The 23,330-nt window shown below is 46.3% G+C and overlaps 1 protein-coding gene across 8 annotated transcripts in view; it reads right to left on the bottom strand.

Moving 5' to 3' along the window:
• Nucleotides 1-12,286: 12,286 nt before the first annotated feature.
• Nucleotides 12,287-23,330, bottom strand: part of TMCC1 (transmembrane and coiled-coil domain family 1) — a 181,324-nt gene continuing 170,280 nt past the window's right edge. For 4 of the 8 annotated variants that reach the window (XM_075183702.1, XM_075183701.1, XM_075183703.1 and 1 more), the window contains 4 exons: nt 18,848-19,105; nt 17,088-17,767; nt 14,642-14,777; nt 12,287-14,029 (listed from right to left, as the gene is read on the bottom strand). In XM_075183702.1, the coding sequence (XP_075039803.1) occupies nt 13,715-14,029; nt 14,642-14,777; nt 17,088-17,767; nt 18,848-19,105 (1,389 nt within the window). In that variant the 3' untranslated portion in view covers nt 12,287-13,714. Of the gene's footprint in view, nt 14,030-14,594; nt 14,778-17,087; nt 17,768-18,847; nt 19,106-21,857; nt 21,989-23,330 lie in introns of those variants that run through there. The other 4 variants (XM_075183707.1, XM_075183706.1, XM_075183705.1 and 1 more) reach the window with 4 other exon arrangements.

Raw genomic sequence — 23,330 nt, 5'->3', positions numbered from 1 at the left:
CTCCCTGTCCCACCGTCGGGGCTTGGGACCACATCATTCCAGTCATCCCCTAGACAAGGTCAGGGCGATGTTGGTTATTAGTCATACCCTAATGTAGCTCCGATCCTGCTGCCAGGGTTGTACTCTTAGGGGCATATTTAAGAAAAAACGGTATTGCACTATCGTGCACTTACCGTGTAATTTGGTCCAGAAAGTGTCAAACGCAAATTTATTAAAGTCCCATCGCACTGATGACTGATCAAAATGACTGCTTTTCACTTCAGATCGTTTTTGGGAGCAGTCACCATTCAACAGAATCTAACAAGTCCCAAAAAAACATTTTTTTCGGGAACTTGTCATGTTAATGTACAGCTGAAGCTGGCGTACATCATCCGAATTGAAGAAATCTAATGCTGTCAGCTCTGCTCTGGAGAGCAGAGCTGGACAGCGCATGTGTGGAGGGATCACATGATCCCTCCCTGTCACTCAGCGCTCTCTCTGCAACTATCGTTGCAGAGACAGAGAGGGGATCTGTGTGCGCATGTCCAGTTCTTGGAACTGGACATGCGCAATTGAAGAGTGAAGAGAAGACCCGGAGACAGCGCTTCCGAAGAGGGGGGTAAGTATGATTTTTTTTATCACTGAAACAGCAGATTTTCGGAACTGCTGTTTCTGTGCAGGGCTGTACATAAATGTGAGAAGTAGTTCAATCCTTATTGCGATAAGGATTGAAAACTACTTTTCACTTTATGTGAATATTGATAAATGTGCCCCTTAGCTAAACCAAGGAGCACAATACAGTAAACGGTGCTTAGCTAAAGGATCGTTATAGAGGAGCAAATATAGGGGCACATTTATCAATTATCGGACAAAACGAGAAATACTTATCAATCCTTATCGCATGGATAAGGATTGATGTATTTCTCAAATTTATTAAAAATGGATCACAGAAACAGCAGTTCCGAAAAACCATACTCACCACTGCCTCTTCGGTCGCGCTGTCTCGGGATCTCCTCCTCTTCGGCTTACTTTATCTTCTTCATGCTACTGCGCATGTGCCGACCAGAGAACTTGAGGCTGTGACAGGGAGGGATCACAAGATCACTCCCTGCACATGCGCTGTCCAGCTCTGCTCTCCGGAGCAGAGCTGGACATACCGAAGAGCACAACTTTTACAAGTAATTCCTATGATGCTGGCGTACATTAACACAACAAGTTCCCGAAAAAAATATTTTTTCGGGACTTGTTAGATTGCGGCCAGGAGCAGTCACCATTCTCTTGAATGGTGACTGCTCGCAAAAACGATCAGGAGTGCAAAGCAGCAGATATCATTTGCACCTTTAATAAATTTGCGGAGAGCACATCCTGGCCTAATTTACACGGTAAGTGCACTACCGTGCTTTCTTAAATATACCCAATAGAATTGAATAGACTAAGGGGTAGATTTATCAAACTTTCTAAAAAGGAAAAGTGGAGGTGTTGCCCGTAGCAACCAATCAGATTCTAGTTGTCATTTATCTAGTACATGCTAGAACATGATAGCTAGAATCTGATTGGTTGCTACGGGCAATACCTCCACTTTTTAGAATATTTGATAGATCAAAGAAACTTATTTCTGGGGAGCCATATTAGCCATGATACAAACCTAGAGGTGTACCCGAAGAGGAAAGGACAATAGATAGGACAAAACTCTGCACTTTGCAGTAAAAAGCATTCTGAATTGACAAGAAGTTTTCTAGTGGGTGTATGTAGAGGTGTAGTGTAGAGCCATGGTGCCCGGATTAACCGCATACTACGGCATTCCCCCCCCCCCCCTTCCCAAGTTCCCAAATCATTTTTGGACCTTGTCAGAAGTATTCTATGTCTATTTTTAATTACATTTTGCCCAAATATCTAATTTAAGTCTCATCAGAAGAAGGTAACAGACTCCCACCAGACCACCTTGAAAAGAGCCACTTTCATAAATGTGACTGCTCTGATGGCTTAAAAACAAAAGTTGGAAATAAAGTGGCATGACACTCCTAGGGTGCCAGCGCTCTGCCATCTTGTACTGGTATGTTGGGCTCACAGTTAAACATATAGGAATATGGTAAAAACCAATGTGTGTGTGTGTGTATAGTGCCATCTGCTGGACGTAATGAAGAATGCATCAAGAATGCTATTTCAGAAGTTAGACAACTATATTGCCAGTGAGAATTCCTCTTTTCATGCACGATAATAAATGAAAGGGTTCCCGTCCGCTTTTTGCCAGTCTTGGTTTCTTGTATTTCCAGGTGCGAAGTCTATTTATTAAGTATTGTGGAAGGATCGCTGCAATATCTATTCTGATTTCACCATTTCAGGATGAAACAACATAAAATCATTAACAAAAAATTGATTTATGCTTTGACCAAAGTTGTTTTGTTTCTTTTGTGTGTAAACACTTTAAAATATTTATGTTTTTTAAGATTTTTTATGTATTTCTTACAATACATAGGGGGATGCAGAGAGCCCGAATTCAGGCTTCCAGCTCCACTGAGCACGTGTGAGCCGGCTCTTGTGGGCCCCTATCAGCAGACACGAGCCCACTGAGCGGAGCGTTGAACGTTACCAGTCTGGGGCAGTATCGCTCGGGCAGCTGAGCAATAAGAGGCGATTAAATAAATCAGAGAGCGGCCTATTGATAAAAACATCAGAACTTTTTATATATGTTTAACCATATTCACTATCAGAGGGGAGACAAGGAAGGGAAGTGGGCCGGTAACGTGAACTTGCTCGGTCTGCACACACACACCTCCCTAATTTAAGGGAGGACTACAGAGAACCAACTTGGGGTAAAGGGTCTTCACCCTATTGGCCCTCACAGACCATTTGTGTTACTCATACAAGTGACTACAGGGTCTATGCATCAAGCTAATTTGCCACTTAAAAGATGTAGAAACTACTGTTTCCCTATGGAAATCTACTGAAGACTTTTTGGCTTCGTAGAATCTGTTACAGTGGAAGTGCGCGTGCGCACAGCGCTACCTCCTCTCTACGCCAGCGCTATGCTGCCGGTAAATAGGATAATTAGATCGCAGGAGAGGGGTCACTTCTCTGGGGCTCCCTGAGTAGCCGCAGCATGATGCATTCAAGCAGAGCATAAATATGCATCACTGCGATGTGCAGCGATGCATAATTAGTGGCACCGCATCTTATTGATGCATAGACCCCTTAGACATTACAAAGTGCACCTGGTGGTGCAGTGGTGGGATTACAGAGACTGCAGGAGGTGTGGCCGCACAGAGGCCTGGAGGTCAGAGGGTCCCGGCCATAACGGTCCACATTCATGAGGCCCCAATGGACACAGTCATGTTGTGGGCTGAAATCACTGAGGTGGGAGGTGCTGAAACTACTTACTAGGGAATTGATAGAGCAGATATTGAATCAGGAAACTATATGGGGGGTATTCAATTGTTAGCGTTAACGGAAAAAAATGAGCGCTCAAAAAATATTACCGTTTATAAGGTAATATTGCGCGCGAATATTGAGCGCTCGTTTTTTTCCGTTAACGCTAACAATTGAATACCCCCCTATGTGTGTTGTTTCTTAATGACAATTCAACTGCCGGGGTCCACATAGCCCTGTACCCAGTATATCTGATTTCAGAGTGAGCGCAGTCACACAGTCTATGTAGCAGGTTAGTGTGTGATTGGATGGTGATGTCACAGCGCAGTCACACAGTCTATGTAGCAGGTTAGTGTGTGATTGGATGGTGATGTCACAGCGCAGTCACACAGTCTGTGTAGCAGGTTAGTGTGTGATTGGATGATGATGTCACACAGTGAGCGCAGTCACACAGTCTGTGTAGCAGGTTAGTGTGTGATTGGATGATGATGTCACACAGTGAGCGCAGTCACACGGTCTATGTAGCAGGTTAGTGTGTGATTGGCTGGTGATGTCACACAGTGAGCGCAGTCACACAGTCTATGTAGCAGGTTAGTGTGTGATTGGATGGTGATGTCACAGCGCAGTCACACAGTCTATGTAGCAGGTTAGTGTGTGATTGGATGATGATGTCACACAGTGAGCGCAGTCACACGGTCTATGTAGCAGGTTAGTGTGTGATTGGATGGTGATGTCACACAGTCTATGTAGCAGGTTAGTGTGTGATTGGATGGCGATGTCACACAGTGAGCGCAGTCACACGGTCTATGTAGCAGGTTAGTGTGTGATTGGATGGCGATGTCACACAGTGAGCGCAGTCACACGGTCTATGTAGCAGGTTAGTGTGTGATTGGATGGTGATGTCACAGCACAGTCACACGGTCTATGTAGCAGGTTAGTGTGTGATTGGATGGTGATGTCACAGCGCAGTCACACAGTCTATGTAGCAGGTTAGTGTGTGATTGGATGGTGATGTCACACAGTGAGCGCAGTCACACAGTCTATGTAACAGGTTAGTGTGTGATTGGATGGTGATGTCACACAGTGAGCGCAGTCACACAGTCTATGTAACAGGTTAGTGTGTGATTGGATGGTGATGTCACACAGTGAGCGCAGTCACACAGTCTATGTAACAGGTTAGTGTGTGATTGGATGGTGATGTCACAGCGCAGTCACACAGTCTATGTAGCAGGTTAGTGTGTGAATGGATGGTGATGTCACACACTGAGCGCAGTCACACAGTCTATGTAGCAGGTTAGTGTGTGATTGGATGATGATGTCACAGCGCAGTCACACGGTCTATGTAGCAGGTTAGTGTGTGATTGGATGGTGATGTCACAGAGCAGTCACACAGTCTATGTAGCAGGTTAGTGTGTGATTGGATGGTGATGTCACAGAGCAGTCACACAGTCTATGTAGCAGGTTAGTGTGTGATTGGATGGTGATGTCACAGAGCAGTCACACAGTCTATGTAGCAGGTTAGTGTGTGATTGGATGGTGATGTCACACACTGAGCGCAGTCACACAGTCTATGTAGCAGGTTAGTGTGTGATTGGATGGTGATGTCACAGCGCAGTCACACAGTCTATGTAGCAGGTTAGTGTGTGATTGGATGGTGATGTCACAGCGCAGTCACACAGTCTATGTAGCAGGTTAGTGTGTGATTGGATGGTGATGTCACACAGTGAGCGCAGTCACACAGTCTATGTAGCAGGTTAGTGTGTGATTGGATGGTGATGTCACACAGTGAGCGCAGTGCACACAGTCTATGCAGCAGGTTAGTGTGTGATTGGATGGTGATGTCACAGCGCAGTCACACAGTCTATGTAGCAGGTTAGTGTGTGATTGGATGGTGATGTCACAGCGCAGTCACACGGTCTATGTAGCAGGTTAGTGTGTGATTGGATGGTGATGTCACAGCGCAGTCACACAGTCTATGTAGCAGGTTAGTGTGTGATTGGATGGTGATGTCACAGCACAGTCACACAGTCTATGTAGCAGGTTAGTGTGTGATTGGATGGTGATGTCACAGTGAGCGCAGTCACACAGTCTATGTAGCAGGTTAGTGTGTGATTGGATGGTGATGTCACAGCGCAGTCACACTGTCTATGTAGCAGGTTTGTGTGACATCACCATCCAATCACACACTAACCTGCTACATAGACAGTGTGACTGCGCTGTGACATCACCATCCAATCACACACTAACCTGCTACATAGACTGTGTGACTGCGCTCACTGTGACATCACCATCCAATCACACACTAACCTGCTACATAGACTGTGTGACTGTGTTGTGACATCACCATCCAATCACACACTAACCTGCTACATAGACTGTGTGACTGCGCTGTGACATCACCATCCAATCACACACTAACCTGCTACATAGACTGTGTGACTGCGCTCACTGTGTGACATCACCATCCAATCACACACTGTGAGCGCAGTCACACGGTCTATGTAGCAGGTTAGTGTGTGATTGGATGATGATGTCACACAGTGAGCGCAGTCACACAGTCTATGTAGCAGGTTAGTGTGTGATTGGATGGTGATGTCACACAGTGAGCGCAGTCACACAGTCTATGTAGCAGGTTAGTGTGTGATTGGATGGTGATGTCACAGCGCAGTCACACTGTCTATGTAGCAGGTTAGTGTGTGATTGGATGGTGATGTCACACAGTGATCGCAGTCACACAGTCTATGTAGCAGGTTAGTGTGTGATTGGATGGTGATGTCACAGCGCAGTCACACTGTCTATGTAGCAGGTTAGTGTGTGATTGGATGGTGATGTCACACAGTGAGCGCAGTCACACGGTCTATGTAGCAGATTAGTGTGTTATTGGATGGTGATGTCACAGTGCAGTCACACGGTCTATGTAGCAGGTTAGTGTGTGATTGGATGGGGATGTCACACAGTGAGCGCAGTCACACGGTCTATGTAGCAGGTTAGTGTGTGATTGGATGGTGATGTCACACAGTGAGCGCAGTCACACAGTCTATGTAGCAGGTTAGTGTGTGATTGGATGATGATGTCACACAGTGAGCGCAGTCACACGGTCTATGTAGCAGGTTAGTGTGTGATTGGCTGGTGATGTCACAGCGCAGTCACACAGTCTGTGTAGCAGGTTAGTGTGTGATTGGATGGTGATGTCACACAGTGAGCGCAGTCACACAGTCTATGTAGCAGGTTAGTGTGTGATTGGATGGTGATGTCACACAGTGAGCGCAGTCACACGGTCTATGTAGCAGGTTAGTGTGTGATTGGATGGTGATGTCACAGCGCAGTCACATGGTCTATGTAGCAGGTTAGTGTGTGATTGGATGGTGATGTCACACAGTGAGCGCAGTCACACGGTCTATGTAGCAGGTTAGTGTGTGATTGGATGGTGATGTCACAGAGCAGTCACACAGTCTATGTAGCAGGTTAGTGTGTGATTGGATGGTGATGTCACACAGTGAGCGCAGTCACACGGTCTATGTAGCAGGTTAGTGTGTGATTGGATGGTGATGTCACAGCGCAGTCACACAGTCTATGTAGCAGGTTAGTGTGTGATTGGATGGTGATGTCACAGCACAGTCACACAGTCTATGTAGCAGGTTAGTGTGTGATTGGATGATGATGTCACAGCGCAGTCACACAGTCTATGTAGCAGGTTAGTGTGTGATTGGCTGGTGATGTCACACAGTGAGCGCAGTCACACAGTCTATCTAGCAGGTTAGTTTGTGATTGGATGGTGATGTCACAGCGCAGTCACACAGTCTATGTAGCAGGTTAGTGTGTGATTGGATGGTGATGTCACAGAGCAGTCACACAGTCTATGTAGCAGGTTAGCGTGTGATTGGATGGTGATGTCACACAGTGAGCGCAGTCACACAGTCTATGTAGCAGGTTAGTGTGTGATTGGATGATGATGTCACACAGTGAGCGCAGTCACATGGTCTATGTAGCAGGTTAGTGTGTGATTGGATGGTGATGTCACAGCGCAGTCACACAGTCTATGTAGCAGGTTAGTGTGTGATTGGATGGTGATGTCACACGGTCTATGTAGCAGGTTAGTGTGTGATTGGATGATGATGTCACAGCGCAGTCACACAGTCTATGTAGCAGGTTAGTGTGTGATTGGATGGTGATGTCACAGCGCAGTCACACGGTCTATGTAGCAGTTTAGTGTGTGATTGGATGGTGATGTCACAGCGCAGTCACACAGTCTATGTAGCAGGTTAGTGTGTGATTGGATGATGATGTCACAGCGCAGTCACACAGTCTATGTAGCAGGTTAGTGTGTGATTGGATGGTGATGTCACAGCGCAGTCACACAGTCTATGTAGCAGGTTAGTGTGTGATTGGTTGGTTTTAATGGCACCAGCCGCAGCTTGGATGGTGATGTCACAGAGTGAGCGCAGTCACACAGTCTATGTAGCAGGTTAGTGTGTGATTGGATGGTGATGTGACAGCGCAGTTACACGGTCTATGTAGCAGGTTAGTGTGTGATTGGATGGTGATGTCACACACTGAGCGCAGTCACACAGTCTATGTAGCAGGTTAGTGTGTGATTGGATGGTGATGTCACAGCGCAGTCACACAGTATGTAGCAGGTTAGTGTGTGATTGGATGGTGATGTCACAGCGCAGTCACACAGTCTATGTAGCAGGTTAGTGTGTGATTGGATGGTGATGTCACAGCGCAGTCACACAGTATGTAGCAGGTTAGTGTGTGATTGGATGGTGATGTCACAGCGCAGTCACACAGTCTATGTAGCAGGTTAGTGTGTGATTGGATGGTGATGTCACACAGTGAGCGCAGTCACACAGTCTATGTAGCAGGTTAGTGTGTGATTGGATGGTGATGTCACACACTGAGCGCAGTCACACAGTCTATGTAGCAGGTTAGTGTGTGATTGGATGGTGATGTCACAGCGCAGTCACACAGTCTATGTAGCAGGTTAGTGTGTGATTGGATGGTGATGTCACACACTGAGCGCAGTCACACAGTCTATGTAGCAGGTTAGTGTGTGATTGGATGGTGATGTCACAGCGCAGTCACACAGTCTATGTAGCAGGTTAGTGTGTGATTGGATGGTGATGTCACAGCGCAGTCACACAGTCTATGTAGCAGGTTAGTGTGTGATTGGATGGTGATGTCACAGCGCAGTCACACAGTATGTAGCAGGTTAGTGTGTGATTGGATGGTGATGTCACAGCGCAGTCACACAGTCTATCTAGCAGGTTAGTTTGTGATTGGATGGTGATGTCACAGCGCAGTCACACAGTCTATGTAGCAGGTTAGTGTGTGATTGGATGATGATGTCACACAGTGAGCGCAGTCACATGGTCTATGTAGCAGGTTAGTGTGTGATTGGATGGTGATGTCACAGCGCAGTCACACAGTCTATGTAGCAGGTTAGTGTGTGATTGGATGGTGATGTCACAGCGCAGTCACACAGTCTATGTAGCAGGTTAGTGTGTGATTGGATGGTGATGTCACAGCGCAGTCACACAGTATGTAGCAGGTTAGTGTGTGATTGGATGGTGATGTCACAGCGCAGTCACACAGTATGTAGCAGGTTAGTGTGTGATTGGATGGTGATGTCACAGCGCAGTCACACAGTCTATGTAGCAGGTTAGTGTGTGATTGGATGGTGATGTCACAGCGCAGTCACACAGTATGTAGCAGGTTAGTGTGTGATTGGATGGTGATGTCACAGCGCAGTCACACAGTCTATGTAGCAGGTTAGTGTGTGATTGGATGGTGATGTCACACAGTGAGCGCAGTCACACAGTCTATGTAGCAGGTTAGTGTGTGATTGGATGGTGATGTCACACACTGAGCGCAGTCACACAGTCTATGTAGCAGGTTAGTGTGTGATTGGATGGTGATGTCTCCACTGTGTAGGTGACAGGTCTGCTTTAATGGTAGTGTCCAGACAGAAGCTGCTTTTAATTATTACTATATTTCATGTATAAATAATTAATTAAATTGATGCCAACATCTTCCACAGGGCCCCACACGTATTACCTCATGGGCAGCCCACCGAGCTTCTTCTATTACCTTATATTGACCACCGTAATGTTGATTTATCGGCTTTATTTAGTTTCCTTCAGAGAAAGTATCCGTCAAGCAGACACTAATCCCAAGTAAATTATTGTCAGGCTCCTATTTGTTTTCATGCCGGTGATTTATCATCCAATCACGTGGTCAGGAAACCATTGAATTACTTACTGTGATTGTTCCTCCCGGCAGAAGATTCCCTGCTCTCAGTTATCAATAAGGAATTGTAAATGGAAGGATTCATCACCTAAAGGAACTGTCCATTCGCTAGTCACAGCTCAGAGGCATGAGGCACAAGGAGCCCCACAATTCTAATATGGGCAGCTGTATTTATAAAGTAGGGTTATATTAATAAAGGGTCAGAAAAACTAGGTCTGTTCACTTAGAGGGGGGGGGGGGGGGTCTGGATGGAGCCTTAGAAGTGACCTCATAAACAGCTGTTGACAAAATGTCTAAATGCAGAAATTGTTTTTAACACAAAAAAAGTGCCACAGAGCAAAAGGTTACAGTAACACGTCACACTCAATGATAGAACTGCTAATCTCAATTATACAATGGTCATTGAAAAAAGCAAACGGGTACAAAAAAAAGGAAAGAAAAAAAGAAAGCTGAGCTGTGCTCTGTCTGAGCTGGATAATGTTGACATTATCCAACACAAAGGAAAGTGGCACGATTAAACTTAGTGTGAGCGGGTTTGACGTCAAACAGGAAAATAATATAGGTTTGGTGCCTAAAATACAGCCCAATGTTATGTGATTATATATAGAAAAATAAAAGTAAGAATAAACCACACAGTCATCTAACTGTCAAAAACCCCTCCAGCCAGTACAACAACACCCGGAGTCTGCTCTGGTGTTCACTGGAGCCCCTAGTGGTGGGGACAGACTTGGCCACAGATTACAGAGGGTCGTGTGATGTGTACCAGCTGTGGAGAACCCAGGAGCAGAGGGTTATGGCAGACAGCGAATCTAGAAAACAGGCCGAGGTCAGGGGTCACTTGCTAGATAGAATCGTCAGAAAACACGCCAGGGGTCGGTGTCACGAGCAAATCAGCAGAAACGATGGTACAAGCCAAAAGGTCAAGGGCACAGGCAAAAAGACAAATCCAGAGTACAGGCAGGGGTCATACACGGCAAAGAGAGGTCCAAAGGTTTAACACCAACAGCACACAGAGGTCTGGAAGCTATAACCGGCAGGGAGGCTAAGCCCTCCCTGCCTTAAATACTACAAGCAGCCAATCAGAGCCTGGCTCTGAAATATACACAGCCCCCTGCAAATGTTTAGATCATTTATTAATTTGCCCACAGGCTAGTGGAGCTAATTTGCGCACGCGCCCGGCTTTCATTCATTGCCGGGACGCGGCACTGATGAGGACTCCACGCCGGGGAGTCCAGGAGACGAGTGGCTGCGGCGATTACCGCCGCGGCTCGTAACACTAACCGCCTCTATCCGTAACCATAACTGTTCCCCTCCCATGATTTACAATTATTGCATTGTGTTAACATTTTCTGAAATTTCTTTCCATTAATTCTACACCCAGATCTGATGATAATTACACCTCTCACTGATATGACAAAGATTTGATCTTTCAGTGGTGAAGTTAAACCAGCTTTTGGAAAACACGTTTGTAAATATAAAAAAAAAATGGTGAAATATATAAATAGGATGTATTCCTTTGTCATTGTACTGTCCTTGCACTTATATTTCTCTATTTACATTTAGTAAAGCGAATTGGAAGTTGCCATAATGATTTCTCACCCGTAGACTGCATGGAACACTGCCCCCTTGTGGCTGATATAGTTATTTTATTAAGCAATAATGTTTGAGCAGATCTGAGTGTATCCTTGTTTACTTGGAAATAAAAAGAAAAGATTTGTAAAATCAATATATAAAACTTTAAATCCCCTATAATGTCCTTTAATTACATAAGCACATAGTTTCCGTTTCCCAAACACTGTCAGTGAAACATTGCACAATGTTGTGCAGCTGTTACTCTGGCCATATGAATTAAACTGATATTATAATGAACAAGGTGTGCGCTCTATGCTGTAAATAGACAGCAGGGACTTCTAATGTTGCAAAAATATAACATATGGTTTATTGATTTGGAACGATGGTCTGTACATCGGTGGTGTCTCACATGGCGACCTCTCGCTCAGTGAGCGCAGGGATCTCCCGCTGAGTCACCGAGCTATGCACAACAGTAACGGCTAAGTCTTAGTAATACAACCACCAAATCGTCCCAGTACAATGAGAGCGAGGGACAGACGCTGTACAATATAGGGACATTTATATAACAAACTCTTTAAATATAGCTTGTTTGTTTATTACCAAAAGCAAACTGACCCTGTTTATTTTTACTCAAATTTTGTATTTCTCTGGAATTATCAGATCAATGCATAATAATAAACTTGTTGCAGAACATGACCTAGATTGTATAAAGTGTGTTTCCTTGCAGATGTTACCATGTAATAGAGTATGAGCCCTACTCAATCCCCTCCATAAATAACTATTTATGTGTGACAATCCTCAAAAGACAACAACTCGGGGGAGGGTCTAAGACTTCATTTGGGGGGTGGGGGGTTACGATGACATAATTGTGTGTTGGATGGGGGGGGAAGGTGACAACATTAAGGGGGTCACTCAGCATAAATGAAAAGAAAATGACAGAGCAGGTGGTCCAGACAGCCAACACCCCAAGTTTCCGCATGGCCGGTACAGGGAAACACAATGATTCCTGATCAGAGTTAAGCCGACATGTATTTGTGTCTGGCTCCTTTTTATTTTTTAAAGAAAATCAAATCAACTTAGGTTGCAAAACTGTTGAAGTGAAAATAACCACAACACCATCTTCGTTTAAAAACATTACTTTTATTCCGCGAGCCCTCCCCTCTCACTCCAAATAATATTAATTAAAATATTAAACAATTTATAACAAACCTCCGCACAGAACTGGAGGCGAATACTTACAGCAACGACACTGTACCGAATGAGTACCGCTTACTGCCCCCACATACCACTACTCCCCCTAGTGGCTCTCAGCAGCACGTGCAGCTCTTAAAAGTGCGGCCAACTGTTTTCACGCCTCCCTCTGCCAGGGGGTCTTGGAAGGTGCGAGTGGGACCCCCTGGCAAACAACGGCTGAACTGCTACCGGCAAGTTATAATGAAACAAACAAAAAAAAAAAAATTCAAGAAACAACAAAAACAATAAGAATAAATCAGAAATACTGCTCACATTTTATACAAGGGGTGAGGGAGGCAGACGTCACCATAAGGGACACCTCGAGCAGCAAAGGGGTCGACGGGAGTCGCTAGTCCTCTCCTTGATACCTCAGTCGCCCCTCCCCTCACTCCTCCCTGGAGTTATATTAAGACCGCCGACCGTCAGAAGGAATGTGCGGCTGGGGCTGGTTTGCGACGCATTAAATAGCAGATTAATGCGCAACAGGCTCCGCCTCCAGCGAAATATAAAAAGGTTAGAGGAAGAGGTGGCGGAGAGGAGAGATTGAAGTCCAGAGTTTCAGTGTAAAGGCAGTTTGGATCCCCTTGAGCTCATTAGCCACCTATTGACCTCTAAGCATCTTTAATGCAAGGTGCTGAAATGCCCCCTCCCCGAGAAGCAATAAGGCACTTGGTAGAATTGATGTTTTCTGGGTCAGGAGGGTGGCAGAAGCGGGTCGGAGTGCCTTAATGCTACAAAACACAGCGTCCATTTCAAGAAGTAAAAAAAAAAAAAAAGTCCAGGCTCCGGGTAACTCCCAGCATGCCTTGCTGCAGTCAGAGCTGTCCAATCACAGACCCTGAAGGCACAGAAACGGGGAGGGTTACGGGGAGTGAGCGGAGCAAGAGAAATCCTAAGTAAACGTATTGCAGCGGCTGTCCTTCAGTCACGGGGAGAAATCCCAAAAAATAAACACACACCATAATGTCGAAAATTCTTTCATACAATGTAAACCATACACTCTCGCATCCCCTCCCCCACCAGTGCACCCCCGTGGCTGCAAGTCTTAAAGGGGGGCAACATTACTCAAGTTGGGGGGTGGGGTGGTGCAAAATGCCCAGTGTGACCCTCCTGGATTTTAAGGCGTGAGGAGGGTGGGGCACTGTGAATTGGCAGTTACCTAACTGGAACATGGCCTCAAAACAGGAACTTATCTTGTCCCTGTTCTCAGAAACGGTAATACCCCCCACAGCACAAGCCAGATGGGCTCTCCCAATGTCTCTAAGTAGAAGACTGTACCATCCGTACCCCAGTTTCGGGCGGGGGGAAAGTCTGGTTATCTCGGGGATGAGAGTAGTCGGTCCAGGTATCCGGATAAAGAATCGGAGTGTTTATAGAGAAGTGCGGCCAGCAGGACTAGGAGCAGCGTCCCCAACGTCCGGCCGCGGGTCTTCAGTAACGGGACCACACAATTGGCCACGGTGGACACAAACACCAGCACCACCGCCATGACAGCCAGCAGAATGTTGATGAGTTTGCCCAGCAGGTTCCTGGCCGTGGCGTTCTCCAGACCCTCCAGCTGAACCACCTGCTGCTGCTGCTGCTGTAGCTCCATCTTGGAGATCCTGGTCTGACAAGCTTCTAGCGCCTCCTGCAGGAGAGATAGGGACATGGTCACATACGCGTAATATTTCATGCATTCGCTACAAGCTTATTCCTAATGTAGTTCCGGCACTAGGACCCAGGGAAGAGACAACTAACAATTAGGGTGACAAGGAGGATCGTCGTATCCTAAAATACAACCAGGGTCGTGTTATACCCCCATCTCCTGACAACATTACCTGATGTGCAGTCTGAGAATAACTTTGTAACTTCAACTCATTCAACTTTTATCTTTTCTGTAGTTTTTTTGTAAGAATTTTAATTTAAAGTGTTATAGAGAGAAAGTACTTTTATTTATTCTTCCCAGGGTTCATTTCATGCACAATCGTTCCCAATTACTGTAATTTGCTACTTCTCCCAGAGACACCAATCTGTGCTGTAGAATATGTATAATGCAGTTTTACGGTAACAATTCTAAGTCTATCAGGCTCTACTTCTTCCTAGTGAATGGACAGGAGGACTACACAAAAATGTCTGCCTCCGTCGTGTGTACACATGTAATATCGGTTTCATACCTCCCCTGACATAGAAATACATATAACTCATACACGCACAACTTGGTGAAGTCTGTCATGTTCCCCCGTGTATCCTATTCTCCCACCTGGATATCCCGCGCCCTCTCATAGGACTGATACGCGATCTTCTCCTCCATACTGGCCAGCTCCTGCTTCAAGTTCAGGATCTCGTTCTGATGAAGCTCCGTTAGGTCGTTAAGTTGTTCCTCCAGTCTCTCGCACCTGAGGAGGAAAGGGAACAATATTATTACAAAATTGTTTTTTGTTTTTAATAAAACCACATAACATCTGTAGGGTTTCAACACTGGTTAAACCCCCTCAGAAAACCCTAGTGAGGGACGTTTATGAAAACAACTGTACAAGACCAAAGTGCTGGAACTGTGTATTGGCATTTGTATTGATACATATTAGGAGCTCTTTTGCAGTATTTGAATTGTATTTTAGGGTTAGTGGTCTTTAAAAGCACAACCAAGAAGAAAACCAAAACATTCACTGTACCAGGTACATACTGCTCTATACAGGTGGCCTCCCTCAGTCAATTCCCTTCCATTGCAGAACTTCATATACTACGATCTATGAGACAATACAATTTGACTCTAGTGCTATGCATCATTCCACCAGCAGGTGGCACTCCAGAACCACACACTGGCAGAGACAATTCATAACCTGCTGAACTATGAGGTGGATCTGTCCATTAGGGTTAGGAGAGGGGAACAAAGACTTTCAAAGTGGCGTTTTGTTCAGTGTATGTGAACCAGCAACTTATGAATCTCAAATCGGACACAAATCAACTGTGTAAGAATAAGTGTAAGTTTTTCATTAGGCAAAAATGTCTGTAGGTGTTGCTATTACGGTCTATGAGTCTGCTGCCAGCAACAAGCTCACTAAGTACTTCAAGTGCTGCATTTAAAAGCCTTTATCAAAGTGTAGGTCAGAGGCATATAGAGAAGTACAGACATATATTATAGGGATATTACGTAGCTCAGTAATACACTGGCTTTCATGTGTTATATTATAAAATAATTATTTCAGTCTGTGGTACGTGTAACTTAGGGGGTATTTGAGGCTGCTAAATATAACTAAATATCAAAATGTATTACAGAATGAAACGTGCATTTAAACAGCAATATCTCTTTTTATTAATGTTGTATATACAGACTGACGTGGTAGTTTACTAAGATTAGGGGGTACTCTGATTACTGAACTACCGATGTACAATACTCTACGGTACGTGGTCTCCATCACAGAACTCGCCAGGAAATAAAATGTATAGCTTAGAGGAGAAGATATTATAGGAGCCATCAGATACCAATAGTAGTAGTATATAGGGGGAATATCCATCCAGCAGAGACGGTAGATTTGGTACAATAGGGAAATTACACAAGATAAAGATCTGCAGCCGAGTGCAGCTCATCTGCAGCTTCTGTGTTACCAAGAACATCATGTGCCGGGGAAGAAAGGGACATTATGTAACAGTAATAATGAGATTAATCAACAGAATTCACAATCTAGTTACACAAGTACATACGGCATCATCATACGATGACACAGATCTGTGTGCTAGATGCACATTGTGGATACATGTGACACACAGTGTTATACTATGTACCAGGAACTGACACAGAGGCCGGGAGATTTTGATAGGCACAGTAAAAACAAAGTTAGATGTAAGGACTGTATTTCATGTAGAGGTGAATCCGATACAACAATGTTCCGGCATCAAATAACTACTGATAACATTTATATGCTCTGAGGGTTATACAGTCATACACAGGCCTCTTCGTCCTCAATGACAAATCACTCAGCTCTTGATATACTCTGTGCTACTGGGGACCCTGCTCCTTCCACTATATAACTCTCAGTCTGTGGCTTCCTGCTGCCTCCATTCCCCTCCTCACATTATGTCACTGCCCCTGTCACATGCAGCCCCGTCCTCACTAACACATCACTCATCTCCTGTTATACTCTGTGCTGCTGGGGACCCTGCTCCTTCCACTATATAACTCTCAGTCTGTGGCTTCCTGCTGCCTCCATTCCCCTCCTCACATCATGTCACTGCCCCTGTCACATGCAGCCCTGTCCTCACTAACACATCACTCATCTCCTGTTATACTCTGTGCTGCTGGGGACCCTGCTCCTTCCGCTATATAACTCTCAGTCTGTGGCTTCCTGCTGCCTCCATTCCCCTCCTCACATCATGTCACTGCCCCGGTCACATGCACCCCTGTCCTCACTAACACATCACTCATCTCCTGATATACTCTGTGCTGCTGGGGATCCTGCTCCTTCCACTATATAACTGTGGCCCTGTCACATGCAGCCCTGTCCTCACTAACACATCACATGACTCCTACAAGATCAGCACATTCATCCCCTGCAGCTCTAACCATTCTGCTGATCTGATTGGTTACAGGTTGTTCTATCCCCGCCCACTTTACAATTGTGGACACAGATGAGGGAATACAATGGGTACTCTAACCCTAGCCACAAGCAAGTGAAATAAAGCTCGGCCAGCCTCAGGCCATGTCTTACCTGTACCGCTCCTCCTGCAGCGACTGGAGAATGAAGGAATAATCCCCCTGATACTGAGTCCTCAGTCCTTCTAATGAGTCTTCCAGTTGTCTTTGGGCGTCCCGCATTTCCTGGATCTCATGAATGACCATTTCAAACCCCATCAGTCCTTGCATGTCCAAGGTGTTTGTTCGTGAGCTCCCTCCCCCGGCTGGGCCGCCGCTGTTGCTGTTCCCTCCCAGTGACCCAGACGTAGCACTGGAACAGTCTTCCTCGCTGCCATATTTGGGACTGGCCTGGAATATGTTCACCATCCCCTTCCCAGGTGCTCCATCCTCTCCGTGTGTGGAAGACAAACCCGAGGGATCGTCCAGGGCCGAAATGTTGTCGCTGCTACCAAAGCGATTCCGTAACAAGGACGCAATCTCCCGGGGCTTAGACGCTACTGCGCCCGCTGCCGAGTGGGTGGCCTGTGAGAAGCTGGACAATCCTCCCCTAACACTACCCACCACCCCCTCGCTGAAACCAGTCACTTTGGCACCTACGCCCTTCAGTCCCTGATGCATGTCCCGTAAGACATCCTTGGGTTGACGCGCGATTCCGTTCTGCTCCACCTCACGCAGCTTGCGGTGATAGTGCTCCAGCTTCTTCTGCAGCTGAAGGATGTTCTGTGAGGACTTCTGGTTCTTCTTCTCAAACACCTGAGGAGCAGAAGAAAGCCACATGGTTACTTCTACTTACAGAACAACATGTCCGCCACCCCCGGTACTAGAGCCACACAGAAACCCCACGCAGTCCGCCACCACCATACCAGAGCCACACAGAAACCCCAGGCAGTCCGCCACCCCCGTACCAAAGCCACAATGTCCACTAACCCCCGGCACTAGAGCCACACAGTCCGCCACAGCCACGCAGTCTGCCATGGCCACACAGTCCACCCCTTCCGCCACCTATCGCACCAGCGCCACGCAGTTCATCATTTTCATGGACTGAACACAGACTATATCTGTACTGTAAGTAAGCTAAAAGCATTCGACTTGACACATTTAAAGTTGTGTTTTCCACAACCAATTGGACTAAAACACAGATTTATTTATAAGTTAACAAATAAAACAGCTTGAAACCATATTACATGGAGGGGGGGGAGCGGGCATTTTTCCAGAGCCAGCCGATCACCTCTGGAAAGAAAAGGTTTGCCCTGTAATGTTGGAACAGCATCCACAGAACTCTGCATAACTGGTAGAGACTATGAGAGGGTTCAAAGTTCCCCAAGTTCAATCTTTTCTAAACTATAAATGTGCTGATCCAGAGGCAGCTGCCAACCTCCCATAGGAGCTGCTCCAGGTGGGCACACATAGGGCACTACGTGTCTGTATATCCCAGTACACCACTTACTATGTACTCCATAACACATCTGTTACTTGTCTCCCGTGGTGAGCCAGGTGATATGGAACTACAAGTTCCAGCATTCCCTGCCAGCCTTCCTGCTCACTAACAAGTTCCAGGTCATTTAACAAAGTCTACTCCCCGGTCTAGTGATCGGTGGTGGAGAATTCCCGGATCTCTGATCCCTCATTCACTCTCTAAACACATTTTAATTATTTGTGTCTGCTTCATGTATGTTTGTGCAGTTTTGTAGGTAGTGTGTGATTGTGGTTTGGAAAACACAACTTATATGGTAAAACACACACTAGTGACTTTCTGTCCTGTACAGTAACATAAGACTGAATAGTGAAACCCGAGCCGGCCGCAGCCTCTGGTTCCCCTTCCAGACGTCTCACCTGCTTGATACGAGCGCCCTGCTGTCTGTCCGCGTTGTTCGCCAGCTTCAGGTACTCGGCTACATTGTCGTCTCTGGCCGTTTGCTCGATCTTTATCTGCTCGGTCAGCCGGAGGATCTTCTGCTGCAGCTGCAGGATGGCGGCCTTGGTTCGCTGCGGGTCAGGCGTTCCGTCCGAGTCTGCCGCCAGCATGCCGTCTGCCCCCGAGGACACCATGCTGGACGCCTGAGAGAGACTCCCCCCTTCTAACCGATCGATCTGCCAGAGATAAGATCACAGTACATTATGTGTGCTCAGATAAAGCCGAGTACGTAACAAGTCGTTAATTAAGATCGACATAGTAAGAGCTGTGCAAAGAATCACATATAATACTTCTGCTGGTCTAACAACTGAAAGCTTCCAATACTTAAGGTACTACAAGTCCCAGCAAACTCTGCTGCCTGTGGGCATGCTGGGAGTTGCAGTTTCACAACAATTAGTGAGTTGCACGCTCTGTACCTCTAGCTGAGATCAGACAAGGTCTTTAGAAGCAGCGGATATTGCACCTCCAGTCATATTAGTGAATGAATACTGTAATTAACTGAGAAAAATTAGCTATTTAAAGGCACCACCCTCCCTCTTCCCCCTGTACAATCAGCAGTCAGTCATCTGGGAGATTCTCAGCAGTAACCAGCAACAACCTCTCTCACACTGCTCCAGCACCGACGGGGTTAAACTTGGAAGACAGCTCAGTAATTGCATTAGGGAAGGGTATGATTTTCTTGTCATACCCTGACCCCCCCCTCCCCTCATCCCAGAGTAATCCCTAAATCCTTGCAGTGGTCAGTGGTCAGGAGGTTGCTGAATGGATTAGAGGTACCAGGCCTTCCTTCCGTGCAAAACAATGAGCCATTCTTAGTGGTCAGAGAGGCCCAGTGTGAAGACCCCGTAACCAGCTGCCCTGAGAGAGGAGGGGGCAACTCTGCACTTTCACTTAACTGTTCGCCTGCTGCTTACGTGACAGTTTCTATGACTAATTAAATATCACTAAGTTCTTAATAGAGAAGCAGAGTGACTCCCTTACTGCACAGCGCTACACTATATGTTGCCGCTTTATAAGTAGAGACTTTCCATCATGTAACCACAGCAGTCACCTTGGTATAAACATCTACAAACACAAACACAACTTTCTCCTTTTATTGCATGAAATACCCAAATCTCCCCACAGCACAATGTCTTCTGGCAATGTCCATTACAGAATGTAGATAAGATATGGTGTTATATTGTACAGGATACGTACAATGTCCCTGGGCCTGAATATTACCACAGACACAGCCAACATCCAGGAAAAGTCTGGGTCAAAGGTTTAATCCTGGCAGAACGCAGGTGGTGTCTGATCCTGAGACAATCCCTGACATGACACTAGATGTTCTCAGCCCTCCTTTATACAGCGCAGAATACCTATCAAATGGAAAGATCGGAAATTTGTATCCCGAGATGTTCCAGCACAATTTCAGCACAGACCTGCACAACACAACACTAGGTGCCCAACGCACAACCATAGCTTGCAGACCGCCGGTGCCTGGCGCACAATCCATAGCATGCAGACCGCCGGTCCCTGGCGCACAATCCCATCATACGGACTACAGTCCCTGGCCCACAATCCCTGCATACTACATACAGTCCCTGGCCCACAATCCCTGCATACTACATACAGTCCCTGGCCCACAATCCCTGCATACTACATACAGTCCCTGGCCCACAATCCCTGCATACTACATACAGTCCCTGGCCCACAATCCCTGCATACTACATATAGTCCCTGGCCCACAATCCCTGCATACTACATATAGTCCTTGGCCCACAATCCCAGCATACTACATATAGTCCCTGGCCCACAATCCCAGCATACTACATATAGTCCCTGGCCCACAATCCCTGCATACTACATACAGTCCCTGGCCCACAATCCCTGCATACTACATACAGTCCCTGGCCCACAATCCCTGCATACTACATATAGTCCCTGGCCCACAATCCCTGCATACTACATATAGTCCCTGGCCCACAATCCCTGCATACTACATATAGTCCCTGGCCCACAATCCCTGCATACTACATATAGTCCCTGGCCCACAATCCCTGCATACTACATATAGTCCCTGGCCCACAATCCCTGCATACTACATATAGTCCTTGGCCCACAATCCCAGCATACTACATATAGTCCCTGGCGCACAATCCCTGCATACTACATACAGTCCCTGGGGCACAATCCCTGCATACTACATACAGTCACTGGTGCACCATCCCTGCATACTACATACAGTCCCTAGCCCATAATCACTGCATACTACATATAGTCCCTGGTGCCCAATTCCTTCATACTGACTACAGTCCCTGGTGCACAATCACTACATATAGTCCCTGGTGCACAATCACTGCATACTACATATAGTCCCTGGTGCACAATCACTGCATACTACATATAGTCCCTGGTGCACCATCCCTGCATACTACATACAGTCACTGGTGCACCATCCCTGCATACTACATACAGTCCCTAGCCCACAATCACTGCACACTACATATAGTCCCTGGCCCCACAATCACTGCATACTACATATAGTCCCTGGTGCACAATCACTGCATACTACATATAGTCCCTGGTGCACAATCACTGCATACTACATATAATCCCTGGTGCACAATCACTGCATACTACATATAGTCCCTGGTGCACAATCACTGCATACTACATATAGTCCCTGGTGCACAATCACTGCATACTACATATAGTCCCTGGTGCACAATCACTGCATACTACATATAGTCCCTGGTGCACAATCACTGCATACTACATATAGTCCCTGGTGCACAATCACTGCATACTACATATAGTCCCTGGTGCACAATCACTGCATACTACATATAGTCCCTGGTGCACAATCACTGCATACTACATATAGTCCCTGGTGCACAATCACTGCACACTACAGTCCCTGGTGTCCAATCAAACAAGGTGACTCACTCTCTCAGTTCCGCTGACCTGCTCACCTCCTGTTTGTGCAGTCTCAGTATTTTCTCCCAGTGCATCTCTATCCTTCCCCAGCTCCTGCATGCCTGAGCACTCAGCTGCTACTGAGCCTGAGAGGTATCTCACCACCTGAAACTGTCAATCAGGGGATGAGCTCCTGGCCCCTCCCCCAGAGGCGGGGCAGCCGCAGGGAAGAGGAGAACTAACCCTTTCCTGGCCAGTACATAAGAAACTAAGGTCTTCTTGAATCAGCTGAACAGTAAAAAGATATAATATAAAATGCTACAGAGCCTCTCTCTGGAAATGAAGATATCTGTCATGCTTTGTATGGTACATGCAAACACACACACACACACACACACACACACACACACGTGTAGTGTAACCATTGCACATATGGTGTATTTGAAGTACATCAAAACAGAGCATTTCGCTCATGGTTAAACCTGGCTCCAAGAGCTTGCAGTCTGCAATAGTTCATTGCAATTTTACTACTATATTTGCATGATCTCAAGACAAAGTGCAGTGCTAAAGTCTTCCTGGGGCTGTGGGTAATGTGGTTAATTCGGGGGTATAATCCAGTTATATAATGTATTAGGACAGCGGCGTTGTGGTATTATGGGTGAGTGGTGGGATCAGCTCCACTTGTATATTGTACAGGAACAATGCGTTACCTTATAACCAGACCCCTCTAATGTATAATCCACACAACGTATAGGGAGAGCGTGTGTGTGGGGTGATGGGATTAATTCTGGGGGGAGGATAATCCAGTTATATAACGTGTACAGATGTTGTGTTATATCGTGGGTTTAGCGTGAGCCGTTGGCTCGGACACCCTTATAAAATCTGTGGTCGAAGTGGGTCAGAGTTTAGTGTGTTCTGACCCCATTTTCTGGAATAAAGAGTTTAATGTCGTCTGGGGCCCCAACGTCTGCGTAGCGAGATGCATTCTTGTGCGTCTGCCAGCCTGTGGTCCCTCTTGTGTAACTGGCTGTGATAGCCATCGCCGATTGTGCTGTGAACTAAAAAAAAAAACCCTCAGTTTCCAGAACCCTATTTCCCCAACAGCTGCCGATCACCGCTGCGGTATTCCCGCAGCACGACCGATGGGCACTTTATTTATGCCAACCTTACATGGAAATGACAAGGCCAAATTTTGGCTGAAAAAAATCCCCCAGAGAACAGCTGGTGAAACTGACACCACAAGCTGCCGGGTACCACTTGGGAAGCAATGTGCCGTCTGTTTAAAAAGGCACAAAAGACCATCTGAAGAGGCGACCGACAGCCCTGACCCCCCCCCCCCCAAGAGGTGCAGCGGCAGCTGTAGCCGCCATCTTGCTGAGGTCCTCCTGAAAGACGGATTATTAAGTACATGAAATGTCAAATCAGGATAAAAGTTGTTTATATTAAATATAACCCTCACTCTGAGCAAATGACCATTCACTGCGTTACATTCCAGGCACATGA

Source organism: Mixophyes fleayi, chromosome 8, assembly GCF_038048845.1.
Source record: "Mixophyes fleayi isolate aMixFle1 chromosome 8, aMixFle1.hap1, whole genome shotgun sequence".
NCBI lineage: Eukaryota > Metazoa > Chordata > Amphibia > Anura > Limnodynastidae > Mixophyes > Mixophyes fleayi.
The sequence above is the reverse complement of the archived record's forward strand: the minus strand, read 5'-3'. Positions and strand labels throughout refer to the sequence as shown.